The 14844-nt window shown below is 47.3% G+C and overlaps 1 protein-coding gene across 1 annotated transcript; it reads right to left on the bottom strand.

Moving 5' to 3' along the window:
- Positions 1 to 1249: 1249 nt before the first annotated feature.
- LOC114616606 (DNA repair endonuclease XPF) lies at positions 1250 to 14642 on the bottom strand. The gene is made up of 5 exons (XM_028762033.1): positions 14426 to 14642; positions 11574 to 12171; positions 9469 to 9561; positions 4936 to 5048; positions 1250 to 2486 (listed from the first exon to the last, which is right to left on the bottom strand). The coding sequence occupies exons 1-5, from the start codon at positions 14613 to 14615 to the stop codon at positions 1753 to 1755; spliced, it is 1728 nt and encodes a 575-aa protein (XP_028617866.1). The 5' UTR covers positions 14616 to 14642; the 3' UTR covers positions 1250 to 1752.
- Positions 14643 to 14844: the final 202 nt, after the last annotated feature.

Raw genomic sequence — 14844 nt, 5'->3', positions numbered from 1 at the left:
AGCATGTGCTATTTAAGATTTTTGTTTTATGGAATAAAACAACAGAAAAGGAAGGCGGAGTTAAATGGAGGAAGGAGACTGGTACCATAAGTGGAAGTGGACATCCGTGTTCAGGAGCTGGGAATGACCACACTGTCCAGTGCAACTCACCAGGCAGTTCTGTCCTGGTCCAGAAGGTGAATCTATTTTTAACCCTGGGTTGAAACAGTAGCTCAGATCACAACAAGCTTCCCATCATAAGCTTACTGCTTTATCTTTCTATGCCTCCAATAACCGACTGTCTCGACACCCCTTGACATTCATCCCTGAAGGGCTCTGAACAGGATGCTCAGGGGATGTCCTCTGCATCCTTGGGTTTAACTAACCAAGGACTGAAAATACAGTAACACCTGTATCTCTACTGAACACGCAGGCTCTTTTCAAGTCATTGAGGAGGACAGGGAACCGGCTGTTACACACCACCTGTCTTGCCGCAGCTGCTGTGAGCCACCTAGAGATGGTCTGACGTTCACAGGGGGATAGGCAGAGTTTATAAGCAAACTCCACTGAAGGACTGCAGCGTGCACAAACTGTACCATCAGAGAGGGTCCTGGAAGGAAAGTCTCATGGACACCGAGGGACAACTGTACTGATAAGTACCAATAATCAAGATGGCAACATATAAGGTTTAGTTCAGTGCTTTTGCTAAAGTTAGAGGAGACAGTATTTTTGCTATAAGGTCCACTTTTTCATCAGTTCAGCCAAAGACAGCTGACACTGATGGAACATTCAACCATGTGGCAAGGCTAAAATTCATGCGGCATTAGCTTCTGAGGTAGAAAATTTACTGCTTGTCATTTAATACATAAAACAGCTAATGCTTAAGTATCACAGTTTGCAAACAGCATAAAGATGAGTTGAATCCCATTTTAACACAGAAAATCCAGTCTAATCAATCATGAGATTGGTTTGTGGGTCTTTAAACACCTATGTATCTCTTTTGAATTCTTATGTGTTCTCTGCATTGATGTATCCTTTTATCCACAATCCTTTAGTAAGAAGCACATCTAGAAAACACCTGGCCCGCCTTTGCTCACATAGTCCTTACCCAGGCAAGGAGAAACAGTCGGGACACGACCATGGGCAGGCAGAGATGGCGTGCTTCTGGTATGGCACTGGCATCTTACGCCAGTGAGGTCTGGGGGACACTTTGACTTGCCATTTGGGCTTAGAGTAGGAATTTGTAGGTCAAACACCGAGAAACCAAGAATTCTGAGGAGCCCTTTATTACCTCATCAAATCATGTCCATAAGCAATTAATTCTGTTAAAAACACTGGCTTAAACAATCAAGTCATAGTACATGCTACATACACCTGGTGACAAGAGGGCTAGTTTGTTTCTATGAGTGTGAGGTGAAGAAGCATGTTAGGAACAGCAGCCCCGACGCAGGCCTACCAAGCCCTGTGGAGCCAGTGTTAGGACCATGATGGAGTGCTTTTTACCAGCCTGAAAAGCAAATATGGGCTGTGTCTGCTTCAAGAGGCATGGTGTCACCACACTTTATCGAAAATGGATCACTGCAGACCTGTCATAGACAGAGCAGAGAGGGGCAAGAGCCATCAAGGAGAGGCAAGCCCACACATCAGCACAGAGCCAGGGGGAAATCCTGGCTTCTGGACAAATGCCTTGGGGGACAGAATGCCAGTCCCTAATTTCCCTGGGAAAGAACAAATTGCTATGCAAATGATCAATAAATAGCCACATGAGAGCAGTTACTTTCTCACTCTGCCTTTGGACACCAAGTCTGCATAGGCAGTGTGCAGGAAGTCGTGCAGCTGCTTGGCATTTCCCGAGTGCCCCAGGATGCTCGTGAGCTGCTCCAGGGACAGGGTGGCCAGCTCTGCGATGTTCTTCACTTGATTCATCAGGGAGCGACAGTTCTTGGCGTTGACCCCAGGCATCTTTAGCACAAAGTCTTGGGGGCCGGGGTTATACCTGTCTGACTCAGGCAGTGTTTCTGAGTCCGCGGTGATGGCCATGGCTGTGGCTGCATCAGGCTGTGGCTTATTCTGCTTCAGCTCCTCAAACAGCTCGGCTGTGGCATGGGGGGAGGGGCACCAGAGCAGCCGCAGGCGTGGGAAGTGCAAGGTGAGGAGTGTGAGCTTGGAGCTCACGTCATTGCTGCTCATCTCTTGGAAGAAGGCACCTCGTGGTGCCAAGGAGAAGGGCTTGCTCGGGTCAAACTCAATGAGCAGCACAGGCCTCCGGTAGTAGCGGGACATGGCTAAGCACTGGCTGTACAGTCGGCCACTGTGCAGAGAGCCAATAAGGTCACTTACGCTCTTGCGCTCCACACACAGCTCGGGTGTCAGGATGTAATCACCCACCTCCAGAGTCACTGGCTCTATGTCAATGCCCCGCCGATGGATCAGGGATGGGAGCTCGCTCCGAAACTCACGCATGTCCACCACGATGCTGGGCTGTGAGCCATTCCGCTCCTGGCCACCTATGAAAAGGGGAATTTAGGTTGGGTCACAGGGAAGAGCACTTAGAGATGACTTTGTATAGGTTTAAATGTTTCTGTTGTTAAAGTTGGATAAATTTAACACTTAAGCTATAGCACTTTCTATCATTCTAAAAACAGAATTTATTAAATGGAGTCAACATGAAAGTCAGACTGTGCTTGTAGTTTGTGTCTTACAACGGCACAAACGCCTTTGCTCTGCTTCCCCTCTGCTCTCATGGAGAGTATGCATGTATGTATGTATGCATGCATACATGCATGTGCTGGTCCTTATATTTCTAGGCCCTATGTGCAACAGGGGCTAAGAAGACTGCCTTCTGAACTACTGTCTTTGCCTTTGGGTCTAGGGATGATGGGAAAGGGAAGATGCTGGGAACAGTTCTTACTCACGGATGTGCTACCTGGAGCTATGCTAGCAAGCAGATTCTGAACGCGGCAGGCGTGTGGGACCAAAAGCTCAAAAACTGCATTTTCAACAAACTCCAGGGATGTTAATGCTGTTGCTTTAAGAACAACCTCATTTGGGTATGAGTGCAATCTGTGTGTGTATATATGTGAACATGTGTATGTGAGGGTTTGTGTGTGTGGCATGTGTATGTGTAGCTATGTTGAGCCCATGTGTGGAGGCCAGAGGAAGGTAGTGAGATGAAGTCACAGCTGAATGGACTGCTGGGAGATAGGGCCATTAGAGGAGGAGGACCACTGGGGCAGGCCACCGAGAGGGCCACCCTGACACTTGTCTGCTTGCTGCCGTAGCCTTCCACCACGGCGTTCTGACTCATCATAGGCCTGGGAGCAATGAGGCTGGGCGTGGCTGGGACCTTTGAGATAGGTCCAATTACTTCCTCCCTAAGTTGTTTCACGAGGTATTCGTCATAGCAACAGAGAACTGACAAAGTGGCCTGGTTAAGCACGTAGGAAAGGGAGAGGCACCAGGGTCAGAGAAAACATCAGCATAGCTGTGAGGTAGAGGAAGGGCCATGAGCCAGGAATGCATACAGTCTCTAAGGCACTGGAAAAACAAGGAGATGGCTCTTCTTCAGACTTGCCAGGATAAAAAGAGCCCTGAAGTTAATGAGTGACGCTTAGCCTGCAGACCTGTTAAGGTCAATGTGTGCCTGACCAAGTTTGTGTAGTGTTTTACAGAATCAACAGGAAACTCAGGCTGCCAAAGGGCAGAGCTCTAGGAATTGCTTTGTGTGTGGTGCCTACAGCATGACCTCACCTCCTTCATCCTGCCTTACAGGCTTGCAGTTCTTCCCAGAAGTTCACCAAACAAGGCAGAGTTAAGTATCTACTTCAAAAAGGGTAGAGATATTCTGAATCAGTGCTCCCCAGAGCACATAGCCGGAGGCCCTTCTCTGCTATGTGCCTTTGGGAAGTGACCCCAGTTCCCATGCACAGAAGTAGAAGTTCTGCATTAGAGGCCAGCACACTCACAGTTTTAATAAATATCTCAGGCCACACGTGCACAGCACATGTGTGGAGATCAGGACAATTCTCAGGGTGGCTTTTCTCTTGCTATCCAGTGGGATAGGCCACAGAACTCAGATTTTCAAGCCTTCATGCAAGTGACTCTAACTCTGAGCCATTTCTATAGCCCTCTCTCTCCAGGCCCTGACAAATACCGATAGAAGGGAAGAAAAGAAGGAAGGAAGGAAGGAAGGAAGGAAGGAAGGAAGGAAGGAAGGAAGTCCTTAAGCTCAGGGTTTCAGTGCAGGAGCAGCTGGGTCTGTTTCTGAACCTGTGGCAGGCAGTGCATGAAAGCTGTTCACCTTAGGTCCACTGAACTCAGCGGCCCAGTGGTCTGAATGTGCCCAATGTCAGCAGAGGCTAAATCATCTTTAACCCTATTGTTTCTCTCAGGCTGCTTGGCTGATGGCAGCTTACACGGAAGTGGAAGCCCTTGTGAATAAGGGTGCTATACTTGGAGTCCAGCAGACCTCGGTGGCATGCCAAACACCGGGGACTGGAGAGATACCAAGAAGGGATTGGGGAAACCATCCTTCAGCTTCTGTGTGAGCCAACCAGCTTCTCCGGGCACAGAGTCCTCGCAGCTCTCTTAAGGCTTCACTGGTAGAGTTCCTCTGCTGTCTCACCAAATCATTTCCATTTCATTAAAAACTCATTTACTATTATTTTAATTATGTACGTGTGTGCCTGCATGAGCTTATATACAGCACAAGAGTGCACGTCCCTGGAACGGCCACAGGGTGGTGCTAATGTCATAGGCAGTTGTGAGCTGCCTGATGTAGGTGCTGAACTGAACTCAAGTTCTCTGCAAGAGCAGCCAAGAGCTCCTTACCAATGAGCACTCTCCCCTGCCTGAGTCATGGTTTTAAGTTTATGTAGAAAGCTCAGCTATGTGGCTCTGGGATTTCACAGCTCCCTCTAAAGGCAAAAATGGTGCAAGGCCCAGGGTGGGGCTTACCGGCTTTCCGAGTGTCAGTGGGAGCATCTGTGGCTGCTGTGCCTCTTGCTAGGTCCAGGTTGGTTTCATCTCTGCCTTCCCGTTCTTCGGGGACAACCATGCTAGCTTTTTCCCTGGGGAACAAATGCCATAAGCACCACTTGACTAATCTCAACATTCTAGATTAATCTTTTGGAAAAAAAATCTAATCTGTAAGATAATCTACATGCTGGCAATAGGGGTGTCTATAATCCAGGACTCAGGAGGCTGAGGCAGGAGGATGGTCTCTGACACATGACTGGAGTGGTAAGGCGAATGTAAGAGATACATTAGACATAAACACGTGGGAGGACTGGCTGGAGGAGCCCAGCCAATCCGCTGGGCCTCCTTTCCCACCCTCTAGAGTGCGAATAAGACACTCTTTTAGTGTCTGTTATGACCGAGCTTGCCCCAGTCTGCTGTAAGGCTAAGGCATTGTCAGCATTGAAAAACAAATGAAATCATTTAAAGTCAGATATTTTTCAGGTCATCAGGAGGGGGAGTTCAGTCAATGATAAAGAAAAAGAAAATTCAGGCATGCTGGACCTCTGATCCCTTCCCTCCCCTCCCCTCAGGTGGAAGGCCCCGTCAGCCACCTTTAGTTTCAAAGAGGAATCAAGGTCAATACAAGAATAAAGATTATGTCAGGGATTACAACAGACAACCAGCATCTGGGAAAGAGCAGTGCAGCAGCCCCTCCTCCAGGGTGTGCTTGAAAGCATTATGGAGTGTTCCCTCTTCTGGGTTAAGGGATCAGGATATAAATGTGATCACTGGGCTGGTAAGATGGCTTGACACTAAGCCTGACCACCCAAATCCAAGCTCCAGAACCCACTTGGTCGAAGAACTGACCACTGCAAGTTGTCCTCTGACCTCCACATAGTGTACACGTATGCATGCATGAATACAGACACACACATGAGATACACAGATAAATGTAACAAATATGATCATACAATCTTCCTAGTCTTCAGATTAACCCAGTATCTCACACACATGTGTTAGGAGACTGTTCCTGGATCACAGTAAGCTGGGTGGTTCCTGCTTAAAACCACAGAGCATGTGATGATTACCTCATGAGGCTTAAGAACTCAGAGTCTAATCTGTGCCTGGTGCCAGCGCAGTGCAGCTGGACTGTTTTCTCTTGAGGCTTGCAGCAGAGCTGAGGAAGCAAAGCAACCATGAACAAACCACAGAACTGAGAACTGTAGCAGACGGGGCTAGGTAAGACAGAAGGAACTGCGGGAGGGATGTGTTTTCCCCAGGCTTGGGGTGCTCCAGAGCACGACTCCCTGAAACACTGTGTAGAACAGAATGGTTCTGGTATATGGTTTTTCATCCTGTAGGCCAGGGCCAAGGGCTCTGTGAGCAAACCCTTGCCTGGCATTGACCCCAGCAGCAACTCCTGGTCACTCCCAATGTACCCGAGAGGACAAAGGCAAATCGTCAAGAACACAGTACCATTTTCTAACATTTTTGTGTTTTCTCTCTTTCTACCACTTTCACAAGTTTAAGCTACAGATCACATGGGGGTGTGAGGTGGAGGGGGGGCTTCCTGATGAATGTGCTGTCTGTGGGTGGATAGCACAGGCAGGAGCAGAGACCTAGTTCTTATTGGCATTGTTACCTGGAATAAGTCATTCAGTGGCTCCCTGCCTCAATTTGTTTTCTTACCTGTAAAATAGAATAATGCCAATAAAATCTATCTGAAAAGATTAACTACAGGGTGCATGTAACTCACTGGGTGGGTTCTTGGCATCCTGCATCTGCTATGGCTATCCAGGGTCACATTGAAACACCAAAGGTTTGCTTTCAAATGAGGCTGGTGCTGTTCCCATCTCTGAGAAAATGTACATCCCAGGAAGGAACTGCAGACCATACAGAAAGCAAGCCCTGCTGAGCAGCACACATTACAGTGTCAGAAGCACCCCTTCTTACCTACACCAGGCACTGATGTTTTCTGTTGTTGCGTTAATATGTCAGCGGTTTCCTTTTGCTCACTGTGTAGCCCAGGCTTGCTTGGAGTGCTAGGATGTCCAGTGCTATGTGAACGGCTATGGGGGAGCTCAGGAACCTCTGTGGATAACATCCACGCAAGCCCCCTTCTGCAATACAAGTGTCTCACAGCAAAGTCAAGCGATCTTGACTCCTCACTGCGACCTGCTGACCGGTTCAGCAGGCAGCACCTTGCCCTTGCTCTGCAGCAACTGACTCTGCGCTTGTCTGCAGTCTACTTCTCTCTGAGCCAGCTAAGCAGCCCTCATTTGCTGCCTGTCTGCCTGATTCATTCCCCTCTGGTTAGTTTAACTAGCAGCCCAGTGCTGTCCTGAACATCTCCCCTGGAGGTCTGGGCAAGAGTCTGCTCTTTTTACTGCCACAGTAAACTTTCTCCTAAGTTCAGGCAAGCTGCAAACACCCTATGGCGTTTCTCTTTCTTAAACTATCTTTGCTGCCAGCTTCCTCTCAGAAGACAACTGCACCCCTGCCTCCTTTCATAGACACCTTTACAAGAGCAAGAGCCCATGCCACCTGGAATGTGCTGTGCTGCCACAGAGTCCCCAGGCTCCAAGCTTTCGAACCTCTGGTCAGTGTGACCCCTTCCTCACAGATTTGCATATATCAGATGCTCAATAAGGAATGTCACTGCTGGACACTCAGAGGACAGTCAGGGCTCTGAGAACTGTGAATAAGAGGTCACTTGTGGAATAAGACATTACTTTTGAAATAGCTTTAAAACAGACACCCCCCCTTCATACACATACCCCCCACACACTCATATACACACACACATACTCCCTCACACACACAGTCACTCACACACACTCACACCCACACTCACCCCCACTCACACTCACAAACACCCCCACACTCACACTCCCACACACTCATTCACATACTCTCTCACACACACACTCATACACACACTCACCCACATATACACTCACACACATACACACTCACACACACACTCACACACACACACACTCACACACTTATACCCACAGTCACACACACTCACACTACACAATAGAAACAATCGCATGTGCACTTCCGTAGGCTAAGAGGACAGAGTAGCAAAGCTACTTGTCCAGCAGCTTCAAGGCAACGCCCCTGTTCTAGAAGATGTAAAGGGAAGGGCATTGTCCCAGTGGACTCAACTATAAATACCCATTCTAGAAATGTCTGTGCTGGATTAACCTGGGTATACAGATGCTGTACACCCACAGCCAACCCCATAGGTCACTGTCCACTCTGGGATTCTATCTAGCTCCATGCCAGGCTTACTGCCACTGGACACTGCCCATGTCCAAGGCATGGAAAGCCCATTACGAAGACATAGCTGTTGATTTCTTTGGCCGAGGCTTTCCCTGGCTTGGCTCCATGGCGCCCCTTAGATCATCAGTCCATGACAATTGTTTGTATGGCTCCTGGTGGGTCATCTCATCTCCCAGATGCTTAGGGGTAAGAGGGTAGCCAGTCAGTTTGTGACAGTCCCATAAACAGCTCCTTCTGTTAAACTGCCTGAAACCACCAGGATTGATAACACAACATCCATACTCAAAAATAGATACACATGTTCAGAAGAACAGCATGCACTTAGTTACAGTGGTCAGAATGGGGGAGGGGGTGGAGATTAAAAGTTCTTCCCAGGGCTGGAGAGATGGCTCAGCGGTTAAGAGCACTGACTGCTCTTCCAGAGGTCCTGAGTTCAAATCCCAGCAACCACATGGTGGCTCACAACCATCCGTAATGAGATTGGATGCCCTCTTCTGGTGTGTCTGAAGACAGCTACAGTGTACTCATCAATAAAATAAATAAATAAATATTTAAAAAAAAAAAAAGTTCTTCCCAGACACAATAGAGTGGCAACCCACCTGCAAACCAGAGATTTTATAAGGAGGGGAACCCACAATTGAAAGGAAGGAGCAAAGGGTACAGGGCTGGAGAGTGTCCCTTCTAGAACAGTGTTTTGTGGCATGTCTGGTGCCGACAGTCAAAAGCAGTTTCCCTTACACACATCTCTGATATGAAAAATCTGAAATTCAAAATGCTACGAATTGTAAAGTGTTTGGCTGGCCAACACAACGGCACAACAGGAAATCCCATGTCCAGCCCTATGCTGGTGGCACTTACAGAAGTGCCCAGCTTGTTGTCTCCAGTGACCTTCAGGCTACATGTCTAACACACACATGAACTTCATGATCAGGATTGGATCCCATCACTAACACATATATTACATACATGGAAACATCACAACATTTGAAATATTTCTGGTTCCAAGAATTTCAGGTAAGACATACAACTTGTATTCTACTCATAAAACCCATGTGAGCAACTGCAGGGGTAAGAGAGAGGGAAGAGAAGGGAAGTGTGTAGCAGGCAGGCGCTGGGCACCAGCCATCCCCCAACTCATGACCGTACTCCTCCTCAGGGAGCCGTTTAATATTCCCACCCGGAGTAGGACCCACGACAGGCGACAGGCGCAGCATGGTTCCCGCGGGCCACCCGCCTCACCTTATGAGCTTTTCAAAAGCTTCCTTTTCTTTCCGCAGAGCAGTCAGGTAGCGCTGCTCTTCCGTGGAGCCTCCATATATAAGAAAGTAAACCCTGTGGGTTAAGACATAAAGAACTCTTTTAGGCTGCAAAAATATAATCTTAGTCCCTGGAAGGTACAGCACCGTGGAGCGAGCATCTAGAGCAGCACCCTGGAGGCTCAAGACACAGGACACCGTGGAAGAGGAAGCCTTGCCCCTCCCCTCCCGAGTGCGCAGCTCCCCCCCCCCCCCCCCAGAGCGCAGGCTCCCACAGGCTGCACCAGACCCGCCTAGGGTTTTCACAGGGAAGTTTTCTTTTTCTTTTCAGCAAAAGGAGGAACATAGTTCAGGTAAAATCTGAGACAGAACTAGAGGATAAGAATTCTTTCTTCATAACTATAAACAAAAAGTGAAGCCCACAAAATCTCTTAGAGGCTTCATTTTTAACTTTTTCTTTGTACGTCTGCCAAATGATAGCTTAGAAATAGGAGACCATCATTAGAACCAGCTTAGGGAAATTCAGTGTTAACGACAAGCAAACAAATTAAACAGCTAAGACCTTTACCCTCTGTACTTTCTCTCAGGTCCCTTTATCCATGTCACAGCAGAAGGGAGCCAGGAACATGCGGATAGTATCAGGAATCTTAATTTTTTTTTCTTTTTTTTCCCCGGGTCTCTAAAGGGCCTTGCTTTAGGGCTGAAGAGATGGCTTGTTGGTTAAGAGTGCTTCCTGTTCTTTCAGAGGACCAGAGTTCAGCTCCCAGCACTCATGTTGGGTGGCTTACAGCTGCCTCTAACTCCAACGTTTACACCCTCCTGTGGCATCTTTGACAACTGGAACACTCACACACACACACACACACACACACACCATTAAAAATAAATGTTTTTAAAGATGTACAGAGAACTCATTTCTTTCTCATTTGTGGCTGAGGCTGAATCAATTCACACCGCTGCCACCTCATCCCCGTTAGAGGCATTTCCTTTTAAGCCTGCTTTACTTTCACCACGAATCTCCCAGACCATCTTACTTTGAAGTTAGAGAGGGGAAAGGCCACTGGGTGAGTTAGGAGATTTCAGCTGCTCCATGAATGTGACTGACGCTAACAACCTCCAGTTCTGAGTCCGAGTTTTTCATTGACAAAGCAAGCAGTTGAATTTCCAGATCTCTTCTGCCCTTGACAGGACAGTGTCCTGTTCGTGGGCAAGAAGCTTAGTGCACATAAACTGCCTGGGAGCTTGAAGGCTAGCAGGCTGTAGCTGACTATTGGACAATGCTCTTCTTGCTAGGGTCTTTACCCCTGGTCACCTTCTCTGCTGCCTCTACTGCCTCTGCTATGAAAGGCTGCCTCAGTTACCCTGTGACAAAGGCTCCTCTTGGCTGTGTTTCTGGTTCAGGCTGAGTTCAGGATATTACTTTTGGTATTTATTTCCCTTTAGCTAGCTGGAGAGCGAGAACACTGTATTCTTTCTTATCTGATAGATTGGTAGGTTTTTAAGATATTTCTAGAAACCCAAGAAAACCTGATACAAAAATTCCTGAAACATGTTGGTTTATGGGAAAGAAATTCAGAGTCACTTCTTAAGTTTGTAAGCTGTGAGATGGTGGGATGGCTCAGTAGGTAGAGGTGCTCTCTGTCTAATATGAGTGTGGCCCCTGGAACCCACAAAAAGGTGGAAGGCATCAACAACTCTTGCAAGCTGGGATGGTGTGCACACACCCACACATGTAAGGAAAAATGTTTAAGATCTTAAAAGGTGTTTTAGAAGATTAACAACATTTGGCTATGTCGCTATTATAACCTTTGGTATTGCACAGAACATTATCAATTTCCTAGACTTTCCAGATACTGTACCTGTAAGAGGCACACCGAGACATAAAGAACATGAACACGGTAAGGGAAAATACCAGGGGTGCTGGAAGCTTGCAGTTCAGCCTGGGTGGCTGACATCCATCTAGAGCATTCTCACATTCACCAGAAAGCAGTGTGAAACCAGCCTCATCATGGGTTAAAGGTAAGAAAACCACCATGCAGGCCAGACAGTTTTTGTATTAAAGCCTGAAGAACTGTCAGGCAGACTTGCCTCAGAGGTTTCCCAGGCCTGCTGGCCCTGTAGATCTCCAGCTGCCGAACAAAGGTGAGCTCTGCATCGTACAGAACCACGTATCTGGGCTCCACCTCGTGCAGTACCCGCGTCAGGGTATAGGGGTCGCTGCACCCCAGAAGCGGATGGATGATCGTCAGAGGCTCTTTCAGGATGCCATAGGCTGCATCGGATGACACATTTAAATCAAATGATTCATGCTTAATCTCTCCCCCACAGCCTTCTGGGCTACTGCCGGTCTGTCTGCGCAGGTCTTCCTCCACGGCGCCTTCTTCTGGCGGCTCCTCGGCAGTCCCCAACACTTGCGTCAGAGTCAGCTCTCGCTTCTTCCTTTTGAGAGCCCCCCTTTTGGTGGAAACACGCTCTTTGTTTTGGGCGTCTTTTGTTTTTTTGTCAGGTTTTGTAGTTCTCTTTGGGCCGTCCCCCTTTCTATAATTTACCCACACTTCTTCAGCTTTGCCATCTTTCTCATAGGTTTTCCTGTAGAGCCGCAGCAGGAAGGCTTCTGCTCCGGCAGTCAGGTAGTCCCTCAGCTGGCAACACGTGCGGTCATCGCTCGCACAGATCAACACCTGGCCTGCAATCAGACAGAACACATGACTGCTTGCTCACTCCCATCCTAGGCTCCTTTGGGCCGCCCTAAGTCCCCTTCTAAAAGAAGGCATCTTGCCCTCGTTAAAGGACCCAATTTACAAATTTTTCAAAAGGGGGCTTGGGTAGCAACCACAAGCTTTCACCTCTGGACCCATCTAAGGAGCAAACCTGAAGCCAGAACTACTTAGAGCCAAGGAACAGTGGAGGTTTTAATGAAGCTTCAAATGAATCATTTTCTAGAGGCTCTTAGACGCTAAAGTACATTTCAAATGGATTATAGAGTTAAATGTAAAATCTTAAATCACAAGAAAAGATGGCTTGTCTTCACTTCTGGGATGGAGGTGGTTTTCTAGCCTTAAAAGTAGAAGAATTATTCTCAGAGAAGATTGTATCTAATGGTTAATTTTAGAGCAGTAAAAACAGCATTTAAAACTCCAAAGACAGAAACCAGCAATGATAGATGGCACCATTATTACTAAGAAAGAGCAAACAAACTGGTATAGTTTAAGTTGGTCAAGACAAGATATCATGCATTAAAGACCCAGCTGAAAGCAGGTCACTAATATCAAAACTTAAGATGTCTCAATACAGTTGCTATATATGTGTAATTTCTGGTTACAGTTAGCTAAGTAAAATGAAAATGAGTATTATAAAAACCAATGTCATGACACACCTCAAGCCCCAGAGTTCAGGAGGCAGAGGCAGGAGGATGGCTTAAAGTTCAAGGCCAGTCTGGCTTACAAAGTGAGTTTCTAGTTAGCTGCTTGAGAATTGTGCAATCAAGTTATATATATATATAAAAAAAAGTCACAAAATCCCCTCAGTTTTTTTTAATTAAAAATTTTAATTACATTCATTTTATTTAATTTATTTAGTGTGTGTGTGCACAGGTCAGAGAACCCTTTTCTCTTCCACCACTATGTGGTTTCCAGGTTATGAACTCAGGTCATCTGGTTTGGCAGAAAAGGCCTTCACCCATGGAGCCATCTCACCAGCCCCTCATAACGCTTCAAGTTATAAACTTTGTGTCGGGCCATATGCGAAGCTATCCTTGAGTGCAGGCCAATGGGTGCGTCCTAGTGACATTACAATGTGAAACAGGAAACACACCAACGTCGACATCCTCAGTGTCTGCTGGAGACAATTTTGCCCCCACCTCATATTTTATTAATTTTTTCACTTTACCTAAGTGAGCACGTGTGATGCTGGGTTGTGGGTCACAGTACTGTAACTGGGTAATTATCACCAGGATCTACTAATATAAGGATTGAATGCCTTTTTAAAAAAGTGTGTGAGTGTGTATGAGCGTGAACATGCAGATGCCCGTGGAGGTGGGAGAGGGCGCTCGATCCCCTGGAGCTGGAGTTACAAGTGGAGCTATCTAATGTGGGTGCTGGGACTGAACTCTCCTCTGCAAAAGCAGCCAGTGGTCTTAGGGCTGAGCTGTCTCTCCAGCCTCGTGAGTGACTTTACGTTAGTGCACAGTCATTGGTTTCCTAGCGGATTCTTCAGTGTCATTTCCCTGGTGCCCCCCTCCCCCTCCCCCCTGCCCGTCGCCCTGCCCTGCTTGCCTTTACTGGATTCTTCAGTGTCTTTTCCCAGGTGCCCGTTGCCCCGCCCCGCTTGCCTCTACTACTTGGCAGTTCAAAGGTTCAGTCTGTATTTTCAAACATGCATTTACCCTCTATCTTGCTTTATTTTTAATTTACACATCTGTCTTAGTCCACAGTGCTCGTCTGTTAGCATGCTTGTGTTTGAAGGCAGAAGGCCTACAACTGGAATTGTTTTTCGAGGGCTCAGTCAATAGAAGCATTTAAGCTTCTTTGGAAAGATACTTGACTGGGCATATGAAACAGAAAAACCATTAGCCGATCCCTGGGCAAGTCTACGTTTAAAACCTGGTGAATACAGACATGGAAATGTGCTGAATCTTTAAGTAGAAGCCCTGAGAGGCTGAACAATAAAGACTGTGTTTCATGAATACAAAATGACTCAACCTGGAGAAAGCTCAGCGAATGAAGGAACCGAAGCAGCGCTGGCTCCAGGCGACTGACACTGAATGCCTGTGTGCCCTGTGGGGTTTGGTGGCACCTGCCTGGAATCTAGTACTAGGAAGCAGAATCAGAATGTCCAGGCTGGCCTCTGATGCAAAGCAAGCTCCAAGCCAATCTGGGCCAATGAGATCCTGTCTCAGAAACAACAGAGTAGGCCAATGTCATCACCTCCTTTGTTCCTACCTGGGCCACCAAGGGCTTCGCTCTCCTTATTTTCTGCTTCGATTTCTTTCAGGACTTCAGTCAGCGCCTCCCACTTTGGATTGCTTTCTAGAACCAGTTCTTTTTTTGTTTCTGTACAGAAATAAATGATAATCTTATTCTGTATGATGTTCAGCCAGAACCACACTTTCCCACAACAGAAAACTAACATCACTGTGAATGGACATGTCCTTAGGTTTCCACCACTCGACACAGGAGCTACTTCCCTAGAAAAGCCTGCTGACAAGTTGAGCTGAAACGTGCAGAGGTGACAGGGTGGACAGACCATGTGCATGGCCAATGGAGACTGCTCTGCACTGTCAGCTGTGATGCTATACACAAGCAACAATGCAAGGGATAGGTGCCATCAATACTTATTTCCCTCCCTTCCTCCCTCCTTC

The sequence above is a fragment of the Grammomys surdaster genome, unplaced genomic scaffold, assembly GCF_004785775.1.
Source record: "Grammomys surdaster isolate TR1022 unplaced genomic scaffold, NIH_TR_1.0 332678, whole genome shotgun sequence".
NCBI lineage: Eukaryota > Metazoa > Chordata > Mammalia > Rodentia > Muridae > Grammomys > Grammomys surdaster.
The sequence above is the reverse complement of the archived record's forward strand: the minus strand, read 5'-3'. Positions and strand labels throughout refer to the sequence as shown.

What these genes read in the sequence shown, in the direction of transcription:
- LOC114616606 (XM_028762033.1), bottom strand. Translation starts at nt 14,615, where the DNA reads ATGTTAGTTTTCTGTTGTGGGAAAGTGTGGTTCTGGCTGAACATCATA. An exon ending in CGAAGCCCTTGGTGGCCCAG is followed by an intron (nt 12,172 to 14,425) that starts GTAGGAACAAAG and finishes GTCTGATTGCAG; the next exon opens with GCCAGGTGTTGATCTGTGCG. An exon ending in GCTTTTGAAAAGCTCATAAG is followed by an intron (nt 5,049 to 9,468) that starts GTGAGGCGGGTG and finishes TTTGTTCCCCAG; the next exon opens with GGAAAAAGCTAGCATGGTTG.